Source organism: Amborella trichopoda, chromosome 2, assembly GCF_054954075.1.
Source record: "Amborella trichopoda isolate Santa Cruz 75 chromosome 2, AtrichopodaSantaCruz75HAP2 v2.0, whole genome shotgun sequence".
In the NCBI taxonomy this organism is placed as follows: Eukaryota; Viridiplantae; Streptophyta; class Magnoliopsida; order Amborellales; family Amborellaceae; genus Amborella; species Amborella trichopoda.
The window spans coordinates 56,579,375-56,595,200 of record NC_142337.1 but is presented as its reverse complement, the minus strand read 5'-3'; the positions used below and the strand labels follow the sequence as shown (position 1 = coordinate 56,595,200).

The window sequence follows — 15,826 nt, the reverse complement described above, 5'->3', positions numbered from 1 at the left end:
AGAGAGTAGAAAATTTAAAATGAAAATAAGATGAGAAAAGATAAAGATTTGAATACCCTCGGACATGATTTGAATAAAACTCCACAAAAGGGAAATTCTTTGATGTGCTTGGTGTAGATTAAATCTGGGATCGATTCAATGATAATGATTGTATTTCGTATTTTAATTTTAATTTTTTATATATATAAATTCAAATCATTTGAAATTTTGTGTGTATGTTTTTTTTAAATATTAGAATTCAATACAAATATCAAAAAAATATTTCGTGAAAATAAATTGATTAAAATACCTTTAAAACATTTCAGGTGTATTTTGATCAATTTATATTTTGTGAATTATTTTTTTAATATTTTTATTAGGTACATGTTGATAAAAAGAAAAGACTTTTAAAACTCACATGATTTGGATTAGTAAAAAAAAAATTAAAATTAAAATATAAAATGAAGTCGTGGCGGTCAGATGGGTCTAGATGTTGGGTTTATATGCAGCTGTAGGCTAGTGAGCACATCGCAACATTTCCTATATATGTATGGGATTGTGACCATTTATCTTTTGTATATAGAGCTTATGATTATTTTTGTTTATTCAATTTTAAAATAGGTGGTTGTAAGAGTGTCATTGAACAAACAAAGTTCTAAATTTGTTTTTTTTTAGGACTTCGTGATTCATTTCAAGCCATCTAATTTGATATCTAATGAGTGTGAATGATTGAGACTTGTAGTTTGAATAGAGCTTAGGCTCTAAACAATCAAATCAGAGTCTACTTTCAAATAGTATTGAGAAATGTGGTTTTACTATTGAAAATCTTTGTGATAGCTTTAAAATATATTTTTCATATTTGTTTATAAAGTTTAAAGCTTCAAAAATAATGTAGATCGACATATCTATGAAAACTTGAAAATCTTGAAATTGTCAATATAAAAATGCATTACAAAATACACTATTTTCAAAATTTGAAATCTATTTTTTTTTCTTGTCTATGCATGTTGATGTCGAGATGATCAATTTGAAGATATTTGAGCATCAAAACAACATCTTCTAATTAACTTTTTGAGGTAGGCTCAAATTTGATTGTTTAGAGCTTCGGTTCTATATAAACTTTATCCAAACATAAATGGTCTCTTGTAGATAATCTCTCTCTCTCTCTCTCTCTCTATATATATATATATATATATATATATAGGAAAAGTCTTCCTAATGTCTATAGACGAAAATAAATAGTGATTTTGCCTACTCTCATCACTGTTCAAGTTTTATTGTTCGATCACGATTGTTTGATAGTGTTTTATTTTTCATTTTTTTTTATAAATCGGAATGACAACGAAATTTGGTGGGTATATACATCTTATTGAGGCACATCTAATAAAAATATAAAAAAAATTATCTGTGAAAAAATCATGTAAAATATATTTTTTATATTTTTTGAAGATTCCCTTATTTTTTATGAATACACGCTTCAAATTTCAGGTCATTCTGATTTGTAGAAAAAAAAATAAAATATGAAAAACTATTAGACAATCGTGACCGTGCGATGAACTTTAGATGGTGATGGGGGTAGACAAAATCATTGTTCATTTTTCGTCTATAGGCGTCGCGTAGTATTTTCCATATATATATATGGAAAACATTTATATAAGGATGCTACCTTATAATGTAGAACTACAGATGCCCCTCAAAAATCTATCGCAAAAGGTAGTTTTAATGTTGAAAAACCCTTTGATTGATCATCTCAACATCGAGACGTATGACTATGAAAAATAAAAATATTTTAAGTATCAGAAATAGTGCATTTTACGACATATTATCTACACCGTCCACTTTCAAGATTTTCTTATGTTTATATATCTACTTGATTTTAACCATTTTTAAAATTTAAAATTTTATAATTAGATATAAAAATAGATTTTGAGATAATCCTAAGAGCATTTTACATCAAAATTATATACCTTGATAAAATTTGAAGGTGCACCTTACCTCTACACCTACGGATGCATCCGTATGCGAACTGCACAATATATATACGGCAATGATCTAATGCAACGGTTGCATTATAGTATAATGCAACCAAATTCCTAGAAAAACATATTTGTGTTATTTGTATAACCCAAAATTTTGCACACACTCTCTCCATCTCAATAATTGATCCCTCCCCCCCAATTTGAACCCTAAAAATGGTCAAAATGAGTCCCCCCCGCCCGCCCCCCCAACCAACAGCGAATCTACAACTATTCATTTGGTGAAAATCAAGATCTTAACCTTTACAAACTCAAAACCATATTTTTATTTTTTAACATTGTTTATTTAATGGTAATAAAACCATCTAAAAAATTGAAAAAAAAAAAATCCTTTTAAGGCTTAGATTTAAGCATCTTATCAAAATAGACAGCTTATATTAATTGGGTTAAAAAATATTTTTTAAGTTGTATTTTCAATTTTTTATTTTTTATTTTTTTTTGTGATTGTAGAATGAAAATAGTGTATATTTTAAAATTTGGATCAAACAAATGGCTTTAAATTGGTTTTTAAAGATTGTTGCATTATATTATTATACAATTATTGCATGAAATCACTGCCCATTTATATATATATATAAAAGAAGATACTACAAAATGCCTATAGGTGAATATGAACAGTAATTTCACCTACCCTCATCACCATCCAAACTTCATCGTATGGTCACTGTTGTCCAGTAGTGTTTCAATTTTCATTTTTGTTTTACTAATTGAAATGATTTGAAATTTGGAGCGTGTGTACATCTTAGCGAAACGTATTTAATAAAAATAAGGAAAACATAATTCGCTAAATATAAATTCACAAAATACCCTCATAAATTTTTGGGAATATTTTGATCCATCTATATTTTTGTGAATCATTTTTTTCATATTTTATTAAGTGCGCATCACTAAGATGTACATACGTTCAAAATTTCAAGTAATTTGGATTCGTAGAAAAAAAGTGAAAAAGTGAAAAATGAAAACTATCGGACAACTGTGACCGTACGATGAAGTTTGGATGGTGATTATGATAGGCGAAATCATTTTTCATTTTTACCTATAGGCGTTGGGAAGAGTTTTATATATATATATATATATATATATATATATATATATATATATATATATATATATATATATATATGAAAAAGAGAAAGGGAGAGTGAGAGAGAAGAAAACTATTAAAAATGCCTATAGGCAAATCGAATAGTGTTTCGCCCCGCCACGGACATAGTGTGTTAGTAGCGGTATTTTGAACGGAACCGCAATGGATGGCTCGTGGTTTATAGCGTTTTTGCATACTTTTTTATTGCCATGGATTTAGTATGTCCGTGATGGTATCGTCACGAACATGCTAGGTCTGTGACGGTCAAAGATTTCACGCTATTCGAAAAAATTGGACGGTAATGTGCCTATGGGCGAAAACAATGTTCATTTTCGCCCACAGGTGTTGTGTTGTGGCTTATATATATATATATATATATATATATATATATATATATATATGAAAACACGACGCAACGCCTATAGGTGAAAATGAATAGTGATTTCGTCTACCCCCATCACCGTTCAAAGTTCATCGCGCGGTCATCATTGTCCGATAGTGTTTTATTTTTCATTTTTTTAAAAAAAAAATCGGAATGACTTGAAATTTGGAGCATGTATTCATAAAAAATAGAGGAATCTTCGAAAATTATATAAAAAATATTTTACATGAAAAAATTGACCAAACTACCCCTGAAAAAGTTTCAATGGTATTCGATCAATTTATTTTTTTCGAATAATTGTTTTTATATTTTTAGTAGATGCACCTCAGTAAGATGTACATACTTTCCAAACTTTAGGTCATTCTGATTTGTAAAAAAAAAAATGAAAAATAAAACATTATCGGACAATCGTGACCGCGCGATGAAATTTAGACGGTGATGAGGGTAGACAAAATCACTATTCATTTTCACCTATAGACGTTGGAAAGATTTTTTCATATATATATATATATATATATATATATATATATATATATATATATATAAAAGAAAGGTTTTTATACTTCCTCTACAGCATAAAAGATCATCTATGCTTCCTGCCATCTAGCTGTCCAATATTGATCAAGAGAGCCACTCACCGTTTGATCTTAGATTCAATGTCTCAAAGTATTTTATTTTTAGTTTTTTTTATACAAATTGTATGAATATGAAATTTGGCACGTGCCATCTTCTCATTGGGGTGCCCCTATAAAAAATATTAAAAGTAATTTTTGGATAAAATATAATGACCAAAATACCCTTTGAAACTTTCAAGGGTATTTTGGTCATTTTAATTTATTGGAAATAGTTTTTTAATATTTTTCGCTAGTGCAAGTTTAATAGAGGATTGGACATCCAAAATTTGGTGTCAAAATAGTTTATAGAAAAAAATTTAAAAATACAATAGTATAGAGATGTGATATTGTGATTGGGGTAATCTTAACCCTCCATTCAGAATGGACGGTTGGATAAGGGGAAGTCTATAAGTTTTGTGCTATAGGGGAAGCATAGAAAGCTTGCCCTATATATATATGGAAAATACTGATATTAACCCACTAGCTCATATGAATGTATGAGCTAAACGGCTCAAGTTGAATCTGAGCCGATCTTACAGTCAAGACCTCATTTCGTGTTTGAATTTTAATTTTTTTTCTACAAATCTAAATAACTTGAAAGTTTAGGCATCCATTTTTTCAAAGCACTTTGTGAAATGGTTGGTCATCCAAATACAATATTCACTTTGAAATTGTTGGGGGTTTTGTGAAACTAGGGACGGAATGTTAACGCCGGATTGGACATAAAAAAGAAAAAGAAGAAGAACGAGGTAAGCCGTGGCCCAAGCCTGTCTTGGCCTACCCTTGGGCCATGGTTACCCTACCCGGTCTTGGACCACATTGTATCGCCCAGGCCCTTGTTTAATAGGACCGGGCCGGCTCGCTTATTGCCACCCCAGTTGGGACTTCGGACCGGACCACTTTTAACTGAATTTCGGATTCCATAGTACAAATAATTTATGAATCTGGCTGGGAATGGCAACTAGGACATTACAAAAACCCAAGGAAGCGCTTAGGTTGTTATTCATTAAAAGGCTTTGGCAGTTACAGCGCGAGGTGGAGCAATGACATTCAGGTTGAATAAGAAAACATACCTCTGCCATGTTTGGATGACCACTATTCATGACTAATACCATCTTCCTAGTTCAGTGAATAATTACTGTTATCGGGATACCTATCGGTGGAGAGAATAATCAGGGCTTCAATATGCTAACTTGATTGATTATTTATTATGATATAAAATTTTATCAACATTTGATGAATTTCAATTCAAATTATACACAATTTAAAAAAATAAAAAGTCAAAAATAATTTCTAATGTAAATTAAATCAATTTATTCAGAACTTATTATCCAACTAACAGGTTGAATTGCATGTCCATCATCAATTGCTTGCAAATTGCACCCCATCCAATTTGTTGATATGTTTAGAGCCGTTTTCAGGTAAATAAAATGTTTCTTTTCAAATTCAAACTGCTGATTTTGCTTTCATACGGCATAGAAATTATTATCAGACAAGTTTTTATAATGAGGACAACCAAAATTATCGAAAATGTAGCAGATCTCTCTCTCTGAAGTCCAGAGATATATGAAAACAAACTTCAAATTCTAATACAGCATTCGTAGCAGAAAGTATCATTCTTAAGCATAGACGACTACAAAACGTTGATTTTCTTCCAAACAGGATGGCCCACTGCAGAGAGAGAGATTGTATATGCTACAAGCGCTTCATTCAAGCATTAAATCCAAATCCATAAAGGGAACACTTAAAAACTACTTGCAAAACAGATTGCTTTAAAACGCCACACGCATGGACACGCGTGCACATTCCATATCTTGATATAGATATGTGAAAATTCGATAAGAACACTTGCTTTACATACCGTAAATTTCTCTAGCACAACAACAACAAAACCCTGTAACTGTCATTGGAGAATGGCACCATAGAACTCTCTTATCTCAAGTGGACAAGAGTGAGTGAAAAAACTCTTCAGATCTTTGAAGCTTTTCTAACCAACTATGATCAGAAAATATATTACAAATCAGACAGAGAAGGCTGTGAACAGTTGAAGAGGTGATCCATTTAGAAATCTTGCTTGCTTGGGCAGTCTGCCGCCCTGTGCCCAGCTCTGCCACAGACGAAGCATGCACCACCAAAGCTTCTGCAACATATCCAAACTTAATGTCAGACACCATGTTGACATATGTGTAACTCTAGTATGCGTACATACAATTTTTCTATAAGCAAAATGTTCTCTTTAAATCTGAAACGTTGATTCGAATGAATTAAAACCTCAACTGCTGATTAATGCCAAGAGAAGAGATGTGTCAATGAAAATTCAAAGTGCATCAGTTTTTTCCTGAGAAAGGCAATAGAAATTAAATTATAAGTTTACAAATACACTTGCTAAGATTTATTAGAGAAGTCGAGAGCTTTTGATCAGTGATGTCACCAAATAAGTCGTAATTTTCCTGGTGAATAATAAAAACAGCTAAAAGCTGCAAAAATAAGATTCAAACAGAGATGCGTAGGGAGAAAGTTGATGAGATTGAGGGTAAGTCTCGAGTTTTCTGGGGCTCAATTTATTTTAACGAATCCGCACATGATATGTTGAGCAAAATGCTATGGGGCAATCTGTGACACATTTGGAAACAAGAGAAACCATAGGCAGGTCTGGAGATTTTTACCTTGAAAAAAGTAATTTTCTGACTAAAAAAGATCTATTGGAGAATAATTTAAAGGGATATCGTTTTGAGAATAATCTGACAATGATACCAAAATAAGTGAGAAGTAAGAACATGTATTGCCATATGATCAGGTACGAAAAGTGCCTACCGATTTGAAAGGCAAATCCCACAGCAATAAGATCAGAATCCAACCATGAGATGTGGGTAGGGATTCAATCGTGTTACTAAAAAATCAGCCCAGCATCCCAAGATTGGATAGAATTCAACAGTTGTAGAATTTTGAATAGACAAAAGTGGGGGATACTTTTCCTACCCAATCAGGAGTGAAAAGGACATCTGTTTGGGTGGTAATAACCTTGTAACAACCAAATGAGACAATATGCATCAAGTAGAAAAGGTCGAGGAATAGTATTTGGTTTTAATTGTGCGTGTGTGTGTATACAGGGGAAGTCACAGAGTACCTGTCCCTACTCCCAAAAGAGGATGATCGGTTAGACCTCCTATTGCCAATGAGCCAATCATCATCGTCATTACTTCTCCAAGAGTTCCGAGACTGGCTACTCCCACCTCTGAAATTCCTCCCACCTCGCCTGAATTGATCTTCATCATCAGAGTCTGAGCGGCCCCAGTTTCGTGAACCCCTGAAACCTCCTCGATCTCTCAAACCACCTCGGCCCCCTCGATCCCTGCTTGGAAACCGCCCATAGTTGTCTCCTGATGGCCCGTCATCTTGCAATGGTGGCAACTGTGAAGGTAAAGAAAAAAAAGATTGTGGCAACCATTCAAAGAAGAAAAAAAGGCAACAAATTGAACAATGTCTGAAAAGGTTATTGTTCATGTATAAAAAAGAATTAGCTAATAAGGGAAATAGCAATGAAGCGCACGCAGCAGAAACGAAGCTGCAAGTAAAGGTTATATCATGGGTAGAATGGGTAAATGGCAACTTAAAAAATATGCTGCACATCATATACTAACCTTCGTAATCTTGGAAATGGTATTACCAGGTGGAGTCTGCTTTGTAAGTAACTCTTTGGCTATCTCCTCAGGCAAATCAAAAACAGCTCCTTGAACCTAAGCAGGACAATTCAAAACATAAGAGGCTCTTTGAATAAATGCAGGAACCGTACAATTTCAGGTCACTCGGACCAACTAAACAGTTCCATTCATATTTAGCCAATCAAGCCGACCATGATATAATTCGAGTTATAGCTAACATAAGAATACTTAAGATGATAAGTACATACCCTTTCATCAGCAATCAAGTGAATCTTTCCGACTTCATCGGCAGCTGCAGGATAGATATCTGATAGAAATCCAGTGACAGATCTGGCTGACAGAAACCCTCTTGAGAATCCCTGTTCGCGTGTTAACTGCAAAGTCACCCATCCCTGCCTCCCAAGAAAAGCCATTTTCAAAGTGAATATTGTATTTGGACGATAAAGTTACCCAATTGATATATTTCTGTAGACAAAGGAATGAAAATGTGAAATTGATCAATCAGTTTCACCATACAAGCTTCACATCTCAAAACATGGAAAATCTCTGACCAGCCATAGATTTATTTATCTAAAAAGTAAGCATATCTACACTACATTATCAAGCTAGAGTTAAGGGATGGACACATGTCAGAAGAATAAAAGGGGACTCTACGATGAGAGAGTAGATAAGGTAAGGAGTCCTAGAGTTAGGGTATTACTTAGGGAATGGGTTTATATAAAGCCAAGAGAAATCCCAAATTTTAAGAGCTTTAGGTGAGATTTTTTAGGAACTTTAGATGTTAGGGGTGTTTCCCTTTTCCTTAGGAAGAAAAAATATACTGACTCTCTAAAATTTTGTAAACCAACTCTTACATAAGGAGAGCATCCTAAAAATTCTCCTCTGGAAAATTGCGAGGCTCTCTCTAAATTTCTTATTTAATTTGACCCATAATTCATATTTTTTATTTTTAGAGGAAATCAATATGGTAGTTATTAAAGTTTAAATGTTGCGGGTTCGTGAATGCGAGAGGTAGAGAGAGAGAGAGATGAGTTATCCTTTTAAAGAGTGCTGGGAGATATTCGAAGAGAGAAAGATATCAACAAGGATTCCCTCTAGAATCCTACAAGCACCTCCTAAAATTTGTCCATGCTAACCTTAGGAGCTACAACGATTCGCACGCGTGAAGTGCATTGTCACACCTTAGACTCAACACATGAAGTTAGAAAAGACTTCATGAGTGATAGGAGTTCTAGAATGCATAATGAAACAGTACATCTGATATTCCAGCAATGATTACCTGTTCATGAGTGACAAGAGATCTAGAGGATGGGGGTTGAGAGAAACCACTCAAGTGAGCTAAGGCAGCTGCGAGAGCATCCGTTCCCTGTTCTTCGATCATTCTCTGAGCAGCTGGAAGGAAAAACTGGATGGATTCAGGATGGACTCCCTTAAGAGTAGCAACAACTTGTTCAGCTGAAGATTCCAAGACCTCTTCCATTTGAGGAGGACTGATAAATTCGAAACTACACCCTACATCGCGTTCGAGAGATTTGATGGTTCTCCTTTGACTACCAGTGAACATAAGAATAGCAGTGCCTTCTTTCCCAGCACGACCTGTACGGCCAGAGCGGTGGACAAAGGTTTCTGGATCATTTGGCAGTTCGTAGTGGATAATCTGCATGAAGTTGAAAAACAAAATCATGCTATATTCCTCAATGTTAGTCCCCCTCTGATGTGCATATGTTGCATTCAAATATTGCTGAACGATATGTAGTGTTTCTCTACGGTAATATTATTTCATGAATAAGAGGAAATCATTTAATCAGGTTGCAAGAAATGCACACAAATGCAAATTACCTCAAAAAAAAAAAAGAAAAAAGAAAAGGAAGAAGTAGAAGAAGCATAAATGCCAAGATTTCCCCAAGAAATATCTTTAAAATCTTACCAAATCCACATTGGGAATATCGAGCCCACGTGCTGCAACATCTGTGGCAACAAGCACAGTAAATTTGCCTTGTCGAAAACCATTGAGTGTTCTCTCACGTTGATGCTGAGAGATATCCCCATGCAGAGCCTCAGAAGTAATGCTACTAGTTAACGCCAAAGATACTTCATCAGCATCTCGTTTAGTTTGTGTGAAAACTATTGTCTTTCCTCCTTTAGCATAGACCTGCAAATAAATAACAAGAAGCAAGTTAAAAACAGTTTGACAGTTCACAAGTAGAGGGTACATATACTCTGTAAATACCGATGGCAAAAAAAGCAAGATGACATCCAGTAAGAGACTTGAAATAAAAGTTTGATGGACGCAAGGAATATTTATGCAAATCAGGCCTCAAATTTTATATATAATGCAATGCTACAAGAGGAAAAAAGGCAATAGCCTAGTATACAAAATAAAGTATGAATTAAATGAAGTGTGAATTCAGGGAGTCCTTAGCTTAAGAGCTCTCAGACCAATCCAGATAGGTGAAACTATTTCATTGTTCTTTTCCCAATCTAATGATGATTGTTGGGATAAGGCTTGAATGATGATGGTGATGATAATGATTTTTCACAATCTAATGTGAAAAGGGAGAGATACGAGGGGGAGTGGACAGGTTTAAGGGTTCAAGGGTACAGTGGGGGCTTGGAGTGGTTTACCCTCAAGGAATGCAGGGTTGTGCCCTTTGATGCTCAAATATCTGGTATTGGAGATCATGAAATGCTCCAAACCAATTATATCATAATTTTTTTTAATAATATAACTTCAGAGATAATCCTAGATATTGTACTTGAAGAAACTTCTGCCGGTTGCATACTATTGCATAAGGCCTAATTTGTTGGTTCAGCGCATAGGAACAAATAAGACACATTATTTAGCTTTCCAAATTTCAGAATGTTCACTTATTATGCTTGTTTTTCAAGAGTCTTGTTTTCAACACAAACATGTGAAATGTTCCTCCCTTTTTGTTCATTTTCATTAGTATAGATATATTTAGCAGCCACAAACGAAGTATCATAAAGTGACAAGAGACAAAAAGGATATGACATAAAAAGAAATTGTCAAGAATATAATTCGTAAGTATAATTCCAGATCATTATATGACATACACCAGACGTGCCATTATCATGATGATCTTCTCAATCATACCGTGATGAGATCCCCAAGGATAGTGCGCTTTGTTGTTGCAGTTGTTGGTATTGCATATAGCTTGATGCCTTCTGCTAACTTTTCTTCTTGATCACCTACCTGTAAAGCAAGCACATGACGTTGTAGATGAAATTCAGCATGCGCGTGTGCATATGTCATGGGAACAAGGGGACTAGTTTGCAAAAGATGCTAAAACATGCCAAAAGAGAGAGAATATCAAACTAGATCTATAAAATGCTTCTGATTACATTGCACACCATAGCGGACAAGAATAATCGATCTACATCAACCTGATATATCACAAGTCTGTAACCACTTTATGATTTTGTGAAGTCAAATTCAAATACGAGATTTTACAATACAAGACTATGATTCTTTTTGATAGGTAAATACCAGTCTATTTTCAGCTAGACGATGTCAATACCAGTCCTCACTGAGAGAGAAGATGAGAAATGCATACATTAAGAAGAAATATTTTATAAGTCTATAAATTCTACCTACACTTTCACCAATTTAGTAATATCCATTGTATAACTTCTGATCACACTCTAACCCATCATGGTCAAGTATAATTGATCCATATAAACCTGATATATTGTAATCCACTTCATGATTTTCTGAAGCTTTTACAATACAAGCCTATGATTCTTGTTGATAGGTAAATACCAGTCTATTTTCTGCTAGATGAGGTCAAAAAACCGTCCTTGCTGGAGAGAAGAGAAGAAATGCATAAATTAAGAAGCAATACTTTATAAGTCTATCAGCAAAAGCATCACCAGCAGAACACTACAATAAAATAAAATCTACCCTAAACTTTCGCCTAGTAATCTCCATTATATAACATCTGATCACATTGTATAGCCATCGTGATCAAGTGTAATTGATCTCCATAAACTTGATATATTATAACCCAGTTCATGATTTTCTGAAGTCAATTTCAAATACTGGTGTGTACAATACAAGCTCATGATTCCTTTTGATAGATATATACCAGTCCAGTTCCGGCTAGACGAGGTAAATACCAGTCCACTGAGTGAGAAGAGAAGTAATGCAATACATTAAGAAGGAGTAATTTAAAGGTCTATGAGCAAAAGCAGCACCAACTAACCTCTATGGTAAACTATAAATTCAACCTTATTAGAGTTCCACCAATATTAGTAATCTCCAATGTGTGTGCGCGCGTGTGTGTGTGTGTGTGTGTGTGTGTGTGTGTGTGAGAGAGAGAGAGAGAGAGAGAGAGAGAGAGAGAGACTGCACATACCAGTAAAAGGTTCCAAGTTTTGCAACCATGCTAACAAGAAAAAATGAAAGCTATAGGCAAAAACAAGCAAAGCAAATATTTCTCTAGGTTCCACTGATTGAATAATGCGCAATTGTCCTACATTTTTAGCAAATTAAAAAAATAGATTAAACTTTATTTTACTGGAATAATTACGTTGGATTTGCATCCAGGTTAACAACCCAACTGACCTTTGGGTCAGATCCAATCGAAACAGTTCAATTGGTATGGTTCCATAATATTATTACAGCAACAAGCTAAAGTACCTGCATAACTTCTTTACTCTACGAATGAGTCCTAATATTCTGTTCATTGACAAGTTATGTCCATTCATATACAGCTCTACATATAAGTGACATTAATACGTATCAACTAAAACAAATTATACCTTAGAACAGATGAAGTCATCACAAAATAAGGCATAGGCTTGATGGATTTGAACATCAGTAAAGGAATCTAACATGAAATTGTTTGTAATTTAGTATCTCTTTAAACATCTATAATTAATATGGTGTACAAAGAAAAAACCAATTCATCTACAAGTATTATCTAGTAAAGAATGAGTATTACCAAATCAATTGTCATAGGATTATCCAAGTACTTCCTCGCCAACTTCTTCACCCACCCAGGCATCGTTGCAGAGAAAAGCATACTCTGACGTCCTGTTGGAAGCTTTTCCAATATAACTTCCACATCTTCTTCAAACCCAACTGCAAGCATCTGATCAGCTTCATCAAGAACCAAATACTGAACTTCACCCAATTGGAGGCTATTCCCATTCACCAGATCAATGATACGGCCGGGTGTTCCCACCACGACATCGACACCCCGAGTAAGGGCATTTTGTTGGATATTATAAGAAACTCCACCATAAACACAAACGGTGCTTAAATAAGGCGCTGATTCCTTTATCTCCTTTTCAACTTGCTTGGCCAACTCTCTAGTTGGTGCTAGCACCAAGACTCGAGGAAGTCGTCCCCTATAGGAAATTAAAGAACTTAATGAAGCTCGTGCAACAAAAATAGCAAACCATAAACATGATTTTATTCACCATAGCAAGTCAAAAATGTGGAGGCTCAAAAGCTTCAAAGTGTTAGATAACATTACCTAGAAGGGCTCCTCCCCTCATCATCCAATCGTTTAATGATCGGGATTGCAAAGGCCAATGTCTTTCCAGTACCAGTCTTTGCACGGCCAATGATGTCTCTCCCTTCTAAAGCAGGGACCAAGACTGCCCTCTATATACAAAATGTATATATTGTCAGGAACACAAACACGTACATCGACCAACCCAAATGCACTAGAGAAAACAATAATTTTAGATTAAGAAATAACAAGAGGAGAATGTCGGGATTGCTCTCTGAACACAGTTTTCGCTTTTTCTTTCCTCCCAACTGTTGTGCATTTTTTCTAGTTAGTCAATGAGAAATTAACACGATATTGAAATGAAATAATATGCCAACAGACCACCACATGAACATATAGAGATATATATTGTGAAACCTCAGCTTTAACCAACTTGGGCATATGTAGAGAAGCACTTGAGCATCTCCACTTATAAGTTAGTTTTATAATTCCACATATTTAATGAGTTCCCAATAAATGAGCACAATACCACATATAAGATAATTAAAAGTTAAAGGCACTGGTTATTTTTTAGTCCAATTGGTGGCATCTGCAGAAGCATTTTTGGCTTCGCTATTTATCAGTTAACATTGTAATCTTGCTTCTTTCATGAATTTACATCAATATCAGTGAAACATACCATAAACGAACTAAGGAATTCAAAGAAAAAACAATGACAAAGAGAACTACAAATACTTTTCCTTCACTCTCTAGTACATAAAGCACGAAGAATGCACTGTTTACCTGAATAGGAAACAGATGGGTAATCCCCCTCTTTGCGAGAGCATCCACAAGCTCCTCACGCAAACCTAAATTGCCAATGGCGAGATTTTCTTCATTTGAAGCTTCAGAACCCACCTCCAATTCGTAATCATCCTCCCCATCATCTTTAAAACCACGACCTTTTGAAAGGCCTCCGAGCCCTTTGAATGCCTCCTCGCTCAAAACCGAATTTGGAGTAGCAATAGCACAAGGAATTAGACCCTTAAAGCCATGTCTTTTGGCAGATGAATCACCGTTTAGGGAACAAGAAGCTTCGAAACTCTTGTTCAAGGGTTTAGGAGAGGACAGAGAACGGAACTGGGGTTTTTCAGAGGAGGAATAAGAAGGGGCCGAAGAAAGGGAGGGTAACTGAGAAGAAGCTCTTCTAGAGAGTTCTAGAGAGAGAGTCTGGTAGAGAGAGGAAACACCAATAATGGAGGCCATGGAGCTTGCTCGAGAGCTCAATAACAGGGGGTGGTTTTAATGGGCGAGATAAAAACTTTTAGAGCCAAAATTAGAAGTAAAAGATTAGGATAGCAATAGTAATAAAAACACAGTGAAATTTATGGCAAGAAGCCCTGATTTCTTTGTTTTTATATATTTTGTACCTCGCTAAGCAATAGGCACAGTTTTCACAAAAAAAATTGAAGCTAACTTACTACGACTCTCTCTGAAAATTGACTTCCCCCGTTGCTAACAGTCCATATGAAGAAATGCTTCCTAGAGAGAGAAAATGAAACAGGAGAGAGAAAGACAAGAAGAAAAAAAATGCGGCAGAGATACTCAGAGACAAAGGAGCATGAAGAGAGAGAAAGAGCTCCTATCCCTCTCACTCTCACTGTTGCAGGCACCTCTTAGAGAGAGAGAGAGAGAGAGAGAGAGAGAGAGCTCCTATCTCTCCAACTCTCAGTGTTGCAGGCACCTCTTAAAGAGAGAATAAGGGAGAGAGGTTTGGTCGATAAGGCCCCTGGAAACGTATGGCCTCATAAACCTCCACCTCGGTTCACTGCTTCCAGTACATCTACAGATATGGAGCAACCTAAATATGACAGTCTTTAGGTTATAATATGGAAAGTGACCTATATTGCTCTTTACATATAGCGTAATGGCGTAATTATCCTCTTTTCGTTGATGTTTTGCTCACGAGTTATGTGTTCGAATTTCCACCTTCCATTCGAATGGAAACCAAATCTTAGCCCTTCAATTCTTCAAACCTGAGTTGAAAAAATGACCAAATTGGGCAAGAGGAAACGTCACCTCCAATTTTGAGACCGAACGGAATCCTCCACGGAGTTTTCCAGGATATTTTGACAAAAGTGAGGGCATTTCGGTCATCTTTAAAAGAACAAGTGGCCTTTTCTTTCCCGCTAACTAGGTTGTTGAAGTGGCACTGTAGCAATGTTGCGGGAATATTTGTGCTACATGTAACATTTTATAGAAACTAGTGTTAAAAACCTTGTCTAGTGGGGAGTGGGCTTGAATCGTGAGTCAGCTCGGGGTCGCCCGGATCTCTCTCTCTGTACCCTTAACTTTTTTTTGGAATTTTTTGGTCTTGATTAATTAAAGGAAAAAGTTTATATAAAGCGTAGGGTCTAAACAATCAAATTATAGTCCACCTCAAAATTTTCATTAGAACAGGTTGTTTTGATGCCCAAATATCTTCAAATTGATAATCTCGACATGAAGATGGATGGACATGAGAAAAATGGATTCACGTTTTGGAAATATTGCATCTTGTAATGTATTTTTGGACCGTCAATTTTCAAGAGTGTAAGCTTTCCCTACAAC

The 15,826-nt window shown here is 35.2% G+C and overlaps 1 protein-coding gene across 1 annotated transcript; it reads right to left on the bottom strand.

The window, feature by feature from the left end:
• Positions 1-5,862: 5,862 nt before the first annotated feature.
• EMB1138 (DEAD box RNA helicase (RH3)) lies at positions 5,863-15,052 on the bottom strand. Its single transcript, XM_006841485.4, has 10 exons — positions 14,021-15,052; positions 13,259-13,389; positions 12,722-13,130; positions 10,873-10,971; positions 9,685-9,909; positions 9,037-9,414; positions 8,006-8,149; positions 7,737-7,832; positions 7,223-7,506; positions 5,863-6,235 (listed from the first exon to the last, which is right to left on the bottom strand). Exons 1-10 carry the CDS (start codon positions 14,480-14,482, stop codon positions 6,157-6,159), a joined length of 2,307 nt encoding a protein of 768 aa, XP_006841548.1. The 5' UTR covers positions 14,483-15,052; the 3' UTR covers positions 5,863-6,156.
• Between the last annotated feature and the right edge of the window lie 774 nt (positions 15,053-15,826).

What these genes read in the sequence shown, in the direction of transcription:
- EMB1138 (XM_006841485.4), bottom strand. Translation starts at nt 14,482, where the DNA reads ATGGCCTCCATTATTGGTGTTTCCTCTCTCTACCAGACTCTCTCTCTA. An exon ending in GAGGGGAGGAGCCCTTCTAG is followed by an intron (nt 13,131 to 13,258) that starts GTAATGTTATCT and finishes AATTTCCTATAG; the next exon opens with GGGACGACTTCCTCGAGTCT. An exon ending in CCATTTCCAAGATTACGAAG is followed by an intron (nt 7,507 to 7,736) that starts GTTAGTATATGA and finishes TTACCTTCACAG; the next exon opens with TTGCCACCATTGCAAGATGA.